This window comes from Sphaerodactylus townsendi, linkage group LG06 (assembly GCF_021028975.2).
Source record: "Sphaerodactylus townsendi isolate TG3544 linkage group LG06, MPM_Stown_v2.3, whole genome shotgun sequence".
Lineage (NCBI taxonomy): Eukaryota > Metazoa > Chordata > Lepidosauria > Squamata > Sphaerodactylidae > Sphaerodactylus > Sphaerodactylus townsendi.
The window spans coordinates 97508565-97517155 of NC_059430.1; the positions used below are offsets into that span (position 1 = coordinate 97508565).

Below are 8591 nucleotides of genomic sequence, written 5' to 3' on the forward strand. Positions count from 1 at the left end.
CGCGACCTCCGCAGCGCCTCCCTCCCAGCCCCCAGTGGGCGGAGTCCGGCAGCCGCGGCGGCCAATGGAGTTGCGGCAGGAAGCCGGGCGCACGGCCGTGGAGGAGGCGGCGCTGGAGAGTCTGGCGTCGCGCGGTGCGCCGGGCAAGGCGCGAGGGGGCCGAGTTTGGCACAGGAGGTGAGTCGGGGGATGGGGACGGTGCCTGGCCTTGGGGCCATTTAGTACGGGACGGGGGCCGTTAAACACAATGCCGCCCCTCTTGTCTGGAGTCGGATCTTCCCCTGGGCCGCCTGCGGGGGTCCCAGGCACGGCTGAAATGGAGGGCCAGGGGCGTGGGAAAGAATAGGGACCCCAGTGCGGGACTCCTTCCCATCAACCTTCCTATTTCTCCCATCCCCCGTTGCATCGGTTCCCGCAACCGACTCCCATTTTGGGCCTTGTTTATCCGGGGCTGCTTGGTTGGAGAATTCAGCTGCAAAGGATCTGGATGCTGCTGAGTCTCTAACGTGAACTTTGCTCACCCTTCCTAGAAGAGGAGGCCACTGGGGTGGGTGGAGATGTGCTTCTCGTAATATCTGTCATTACCCACTCATAATATCTATCATTCCCCATCATATTCTAAACTGGAGCTTTCCCCCGCGCCCCAGCCTTTCTTTTTTCTTCAGCCTCTTGCAGTGATCCTTTGCTTATGGGAGGCAGTGAACATTCTCCCTCCTTAGTGGGCTGGGCTGTCCTGCATTATTTTAAACGTAGTTACTGATGTGCGTTTTGCATTTACAAACTTATATATATATATATATTACATACACATATGCTTCCAATGTAGAAGGTCCCAAGTTCGGTTTCTGGCATCTCCAGTTAAAACAGGCCAGGTGGTGCATAATATGAAAGACTTCTGCCCAGAGATGTAAAGTTTCCAGAAATTTTGAGCATGAGGGAAAAATGCATTTCCCAGGGGTTTTTTTTGGTGGGAGTGGGGGGTGGAAATGGTGATTTTTGGAAAAAATATACAATATTTATTATCTCTGGTAGTCTAAATTGTTTTGCACCTTTAACAACATCACACGTATCATTTATCATTTGATTAGCCTATAAAGTTGCAATATCAGGCTTATTTATAGAATTTAAAAGTTATAAGTGCTAGAAAGGCATTCTAAGCTTGAAGCGCTATGGGCACAGCAGGTCAATTGTGCACGTTCTAGGTTGGATCTATAATATGTAATCACTTGAGATCAAAATAATGTTCATGTGTTCATACGTTTCAGGCTTGGTGGAACAAGTCATTAGGCAGACAAATTGCACTTGAAGCTTGGATGGCCAAGTTGAAAGAAAACTTGGGCAAAATTATTAAGCAGCTGTATCTTTCCCCTGCCCTGCCCTGGATAGTTTAGGATAACCTGATCTCATCAGATCTCAGAAACTAAGCAGGGCGAACACTGGCTAGTCTTTGGATGTGAGACCTCCAAGAAATGTCCCAGTCATTACGTGGAGGCAGGTAATAGCAAACCACCTCAGAAAGTCTCTTGTCTTGAAAACCCTATGAGGTTGCCGTTAGTATGCTGTACTTTGATAGCAACCCCCCCCCCCCCTAAACTTATCATAACAATTCATGGGCTGTCTTCAAGCAATTTTTGGTAATGTGGTGATCCATCTGCAGATTTCATTCGGTGATTTTGGGTGATTTTGTAAACATGTAATGGGATATTGAGCTAAGATTGCTGGTTTGTTAAGCATGGGCTGCATATCATAATACAGGGCTCTCTGAAATGATTTCTTTGGAACTATAATCAACTCGTATCCTCTCTAGATTATTCTTTTATGTATGATCACTGTAGCCGCTCTAGCCTTTGCAAAACTCTGGAAATGAAAAAAAATTACCTGACGCTTTTGGAGTGGTTTGATAAAGGAAATGACACTTTTTAATTGGTCAAAACAACACTGTTACAGAGTGGTCAGTGTTTGCAACAGCTAGAGTGTATATAATTAACCATATTGGAATCTATGTTTAGTAATTTAATGCATTGAGAATGCATTGGCAGACCATACAGCTAACTTTTATGACTTGTGTTATAATTTAAATACAGTAATAATTTAATTGAATAGCCAGCATGGTGAAGTGGTTAAGGTGTTGGACTAGGACCTGGGAAACGCAGGTTCAAATCCCCACTCTGCCATGGAAACCTGCTGGGCCAGTCACTACCATCAGCCTAAACTACCTCACAGGGTTGTTGTGAGGATAAGACAGGAAATAAGAATAATGCAAGCCACTCTGAGTTATAAAGGTTGGGATGTAAAAGGTTGGGATCCCTGATCTCCTTGGAAGAAGAATGGGACAAAAACATCCTTTTCAGATTGAGTGGGGCTGGCGAGAGCTGGTTTGCTGGTGGGGACTTCAGAAATGGCTGTGCTGTTGTATTCGACAGCTGGCATTTGGCATTTCTTGCCAGGTTATTTGCATTTGTTTTTGTTACTGAAACAATGAAGAGAGTCCCTCTTTTCTTGGCCTTTGCAAAGCCGGAATGTGAGGCTGGCTGCATATTCACTCTGCAAAGAGGGCGGCTTGAGGGATTCACTTGTGCTTGTGGCACAGCCACGAGTGAGAGTATCTGTCACAGACAGAGCCCTTTAGATCACCATGTGTTGCTGCAAATTCTGTGCTTTCCTGGTCGGTTGCAAATAGGGAGAATATACACTTCTCCCTGTTGGAGATCAGACCAATGGCTGATAAAGTTCAGCTTTCTCCCGGCAAGAGCGAGCAACCACAATCCTTTGGGAAGCTTACAAGTAGAATATGAAAGACTATTGAATTGGAGGGAGGGTAGATTTTGGAGCTGGGGACCCAGGGAGGCAGTTTTTCATAAATACCCCTCATTTCCAGTCCTTTGCAAATGGAAAACAGGACTGCTTTATTCACTGCAAATTATACCACACTTTTCTTCCCAATGGGGCCACCCAAAGTGGCTTACATTGTTTTCCTTTTCTCCCTGTTATCCTCATGACAGCCCTGTGAGGTAGGCCAAACTGACAGTCTGTGACCACTCATCCAGCAAATCTTCCATGGCTGAGTGGGCATTCAAGCCTGGGTCTCCCAGCACAACACTCTAACCACTGCACTATGCTGGCTGTCACCTGGGTGAATGTCTGTCTGCCCTTCAGGTAGCAATCAATGGTCAGAATTGTGTTCGTCTTAAAGGTGCAATCAGATTCCTTTTTTTGATTTGTGTGACTGTGCAAAACCAGGCAAGTAAAATACCTGTGCATTTGTAAAATGCATTGCACTGAATTCAGATGTGCAAAGCCGGTTCCTTTGGGGAGAATTCCTTCCAGAAATTGATCTAGGCCTCAGACACTCACCATCAGTAACATGAATTTTTCTTCTTTCTCTCCTTTTCACATTTGCAGGACTTGAAAGAGCCATGTGGCCCATTCTTTGGGCATCCTTGCGGGCCTATGCCCCATATGTCACTTTCCCCGCGGCCTTCGTGGTAGGGGCGGTGGGCTACCACTTGGAGTGGTTCATCCGTGGCCAGCCACCTCCACAGCCACCTGAAGAGGAGAAGAGCATCTCAGAGAGGAGGGAGGATCGCAAACTTCAGGAGATTGCTGGAAAGGACCTCACCCAAGTGGTCAGCCTTAAGGAGAAGCTGGAATTTGCTCCCAAAGCTGTGCTCAACCGGAACCGACCGGAGAAGAACTAGCCCTTCCAGGGCAGCCAGAGGCTCTTCCTGTTCAAGGGGGTGATGCTGCTTGGTTGGTTTTTTGATTCCATTATTCTGACCTTGCCCAAGGGCAACTTGCCATGGCCTGCCATTCATGCCCTCACTATTTTTGCTGTGCCTCAGTTGGCAGGGATGGCTCGTGCTACTAGAATCTATCAGAGGTGAGGAGGAATAAATGGACTTTGGAGAGTCTTCTGTAAAGGATGTCAGTTGTGATGGAACTTCTTCCAGAGTTCTCTGTGAAGGTTCCAGATTGTGTCTGGGCCAGAAGACCCCCTTCCTCTCCACCATGATCCGCACAGGATCCATACCGTGTCTTGGCATGGGCAGGCTTTCTGAAGAACACCCAAGAAATAAGGCAACCTTCAATCAATGGGGGAATCTCTTGTCCAGTGGGCATCGGGTAAACTGACTCTGCTTCCCTTCTCCAAGGCCCCCGGTCTGGGAAGAAACTGTAACCACCAGAGGAGGTGGTTAGCTGAGCATCTCTGTCATGCTGCTACTCAGGAAATTAGATGTTTCTTTCTCAAAGAGTTTCGGCCCATGGTCTGTAGGTCTTCTCCTTCAATTTTTTTTTTTTTGTGGTGTATATATTAGCTGCCTTTGAAATTAAAAATTTAAAACACTTTGAAAAGTTGAGGGATGTGTCATTTTGTCCTTTTTGAAGTAGCTTTCCCAGTGGACCTCAAAGGTATGATCAGTAGGTGTTCTCCAAGGAGTGCATGAGCACTCCAAGGAGTGCATGAGTAAGTTGACTTTCTCTTGGCTGCTGGTGGTTCCTTGCAAGGTCAGGCATAGTCAGACCAGTGCTTGAGTGGGGTGAAGAATTTCAGTCAGAATCCTCCCACTACAGAGGCTTCTCATGAGTACAATTAACATGGTAGGCTCAGAGATTGTGACAGGCCTAAGATCAATCAGTGAACTTTTGTGGCACTCGGAGATTCTAACTTGGTTATCCCAAATCCTAGTTCAGCACTTGAACCACTATGTCAGTCTGGCTGCCTGATATGGAGCTTCCAGTAGAAAGCAGTTCTACTCAACATCCTATTCAAGTAAGCTTACTCCCAGAAAATCGTTCTCCTTTTTGGACAGAGGAGATCCATACCCTTTGAATGCTCTCAGAATGGGCTTGTTCACACATACCTTGCATAAAAGTCTCTAACACAAAGGTCAGAAATCTCATGTGTGTAATAATTAATGTTTGGGGTAATCATTGTTTTTGCAGTCCAAACACAGGTGGTTGCGAGTCTTTTGTCAAGAAGAGTCACACACGAGATCTCACAAGGAATCATAAGGTATATGTGGGAACAGAGTGCCCTGCATAATTGATTTACTGGCATAATACTGTGTGGATTACAATTTGCGACCTGGTTCACCTCTTATCATCTCCCACTTGATAAAGCATATCTTAAGAAGCTGTTCAGCCCCATAATAATCTTTGCCTACTGTTACCGTTGCATTTGGTGGTTCTAGTATCATCCTATCATTCCAGAATTCAGACTTTATACAGATTTTCTTTTTTTAAAAAGAACCAACCTTGGCTCCCCAATGAACCACATCTGGCTCAGGAGTGATCAAATCCAGACCTCTGGCTCTAACATTTTAAGAAGCGCAGCTTGTGTACACTTTGTGTTTTAGCCCATTGAGGTGCTGTTGCACCCAGTTATGACCTGATTTATCACAAGTCCGTCCATGCAACTTATAACTTACTAGCTTCCGAGGAGGAAAAAATTAGACCTTAAGAGTGGTAGAAAGAGAAGAGTTTGGATTTATAACCCACTTTTCTCTCCTGTAAGCAGTCTCAAAATGGTTTACAAACCCTTCCCCTCCCCACAACAGATATTGTGTGAGGAAGGTGGGGTTAAGAGAGTTGTCAGAACTGTGACTAGCCCAAGGCCAACCAGCAGGCTTCATGTGTAGGAGCGGAGAAACAAATCTAGTTCACTAGATAAGAATCCGCCAGTCATGAGGAGTGGGGAAATCGAACCCATGTCTCCAGATTTGAGTCTACCACTCTTAACCACTACACCATACTGACTCTCAACACCATGCTGGAATCCGTCTAAGGACAGACATGAACTGACTCAAAAGGACAGAAGAGTCTCTAACCTTACAGCCCTATCTAGCTGGCCAGTTGCCCGCCCCCTGCTGAGTCTTCTTTTCAGTCCCTGTGCATGCTAGACATTGTTATTTCCAACAAATGCAAGCCCTAAAAATTTTTAAATCAAGCCTGTGTTTTGGAACGCCTCTTGATTGGATGAGATACTTGGCCTTCTGTTCTCCCCAAAGCGGATTATAACTGTCTTCTCTCCACTCCTATGTTAACCTCACAACGACCCTGTGAGGTAGGTTAACCCGAGAAAAAGAGAGCCTGGCCCAAGGACTGCTGGCAACATTTCCTGCTAGAGTGTGAAATGGAACTCAGGGCTCCCATATGCTAGCCTAAATTACTTGTCTGGTTAGTACAGCTAAGCTGGAACAGAGATATATTATGTGGTCAGTATTACAAAAATGGAGAAGGATTGGCTGTGTGAAAAAAGGCTTAGCGAACTGTAGGGTTCAGGACTCCTCCTTGGTCTCTTGCTTGCTTGGGCTCCCTAGTTCTGTTCTCTCCCTCTTTACAGTGCTAAATCTGTTGTCTCTTGGTCTTAGGACACCCCCCCCCTTCTCAGGTGCTTGCTCAGCATCCTTGGCAGCTGCTGAGAGATTTGTGTCCTCAGGTTATGCCCTGAGGTGAGCAGGTGCCTTATTTCCTGCATGTGAGGGAAAGGATTTAGCAGCTGATAGCTTGATGATTACCCATCTGCATTTGGTCACTTCTGCAGCTTATGCCAAGATTGGGTGCCCTTTGCCCTGCCTTCAGGACCAAATCCTGTGTAAACAAGAATGGCAGAGGAACTTGGAGCAATATTTGAAGAGATTTAAGGGTCCCTTGGGGAGGTGGTGCGTGCAACGTAAACATACTTGTGGATTTTATTAGAAACTGTTGAGTTGTAAAAGTGCTAGGGCTGTTTCACGAGGTATGCTTGTACTGATTTTGGATTTCCATCTTTCTTTGCCAGGAAGTTACATGTTAGCGTTTGGCAGAGGCTAAGTACAACTACTGAGTCCTATGACTTGACTTGCAACATTCCCCCCCACGTTTTGCACATAACAATCTTAGGTGGAATCTAGTCAACAACACCTCATTTATGAAAACAAAAACTAGATGGAGTTCAGTCTCCTCCAGTTTACATATGCAAGTGATTTCAAAGTAGTGAGTGACCTACTGTGACCCCAACAAGGGCTTTCTAGGCAGCTGTGGTGGTTTGCTGTTGCCTTCCTCTGCAGAGCCTTCCTTGGTGGTCTCCCATCTAAGGACAAACCATGCTTGGCTTCTGCAATCGGATGAGATTGGGCCGCTATACCGTGCTGCCTGATCTCCACTTTTCCAGTTTATTTCTGGGTAAATGGGCTTACTCGGTGATTGTACCATTATAAACAAAACTTATTCCACACACGTTTGCTGATTGCAGAGGAGCCGCTTGTGAAATTGAAGCCAGTAGAAGTTGTTTAGCGAGTCAAGCGTGGGGCAAATTGATTCAGACCTCCGTTCAGCCATGAAGCTCACTGAGTGAACCTGAAACCAATCCCTCTCGCCTAGCACACCCCGCCTGACCAGTTCTTGTGAAGATAAAATGGCGCAAAGGAATTCTGTATGTTCCCTGATCTCCTTGGAAGAAGAACGGGACAACAAGGTGATCAGATATACATCTAAGTGGTTACTATGGAGCAACTGGGCAAAGATAGAACTCTGCAGGGGGTGGCTCATAGCAGCAAACCAAGATTTGGCTTTTATTCAAATGAGACCCTGGTTCCTGAAAGCCTCCCTCCTCTGTGCAACCTGATTAGGACTGTTATATCCCAAGCAGCAAATTACAAGTTGTGTTTCCTCTCCACACTAAAATTGGAAACCATGATTAGAAGGTAGGTTGACCACTGGGAGTGGGAAGTGCAAACCTGGGCAAGGAATTATTCTGTAATGCCCTAGGTAGTCTTACGTAGAAATTTTCATACTGCACAATCTGAGAGGATAAAACCTTGCCCTGAAAAACATTTTGCTCATTCAAAAACTGCTTTTAGTGGTCCCCAAAATGTTCAAATTGGGGGGAGGGAATTCTAGGGAAAAATGGGGAAAACTTGTTCCTCCAGATCAGGGGTAGGGAACCTGTGGCTCTCCAGATGTTCAGGAACTACAATTCCCATCAGCCCCCTACCAGCATGGCCAATTGGCCATGCTGGTAGGGGCTGATGAGAATTGTAGTTCCTGAACATCTGGAGAGCCGCAGGTTCCCTACCCCTGCTCCAGATACACCCCTCACAGCTTAACGTCTTCGCTTGCAGGACTTGTTTTCTAACTTCTCACCACCTTTGTTGCCTTCCTTTGAATCTGCTGTCATTCATTTGCACTCAGAATTGTACTCCAGATGAGTTCTGATTCATGTAAAGTGGACTAGAATTGCGACTTGGGTGCAGCGCTTTTATTAAGGCAGCATAAGAACACATTAGTCTTTTTTGCTGCTGCATCGTGCTGCCAATTCATGCTGAGCTTGTGATTGGCTATAATCCCAAGATCTTCTTCACAGGTACTACAAAGAGAAGTCCTTTTAAAAGACAAAACATTAGACAAATTAGTGGCTGTATCTTAAAAAGTGGATTTCAGAAAAGGTATTACTTCTCATAACTACAGTTGAAGGAAATGAAGCTAAAGCACATTCAATGCTGCCCTCTGGTGGAACAGGTTGATATTGGTGAAAAAGGCCCAATAAGCTTTTGAGAAAACTAGCATTCTCCACACAACAACTGGACTCTAAACAGTTTATCTTTTAGATA

The 8591-nt window shown here is 45.6% G+C and overlaps 1 protein-coding gene across 1 annotated transcript; it reads left to right on the forward strand.

Moving 5' to 3' along the window:
* The first annotated feature begins 62 nt into the window (after nt 1-62).
* On the forward strand, nt 63-4353 carry SMIM12 (small integral membrane protein 12). Its single transcript, XM_048499225.1, has 2 exons — nt 63-177; nt 3403-4353. Exon 2 carries the CDS (start codon nt 3417-3419, stop codon nt 3696-3698), a length of 282 nt encoding a protein of 93 aa, XP_048355182.1. The 5' UTR covers nt 63-177; nt 3403-3416; the 3' UTR covers nt 3699-4353.
* The last annotated feature ends 4238 nt before the right edge of the window (nt 4354-8591 follow it).

Bases quoted from the DNA above. Each gene is read 5' to 3' on its own strand.
- SMIM12 (XM_048499225.1), top strand. From the start codon at position 3,417: ATGTGGCCCATTCTTTGGGCATCCTTGCGGGCCTATGCCCCATATGTC.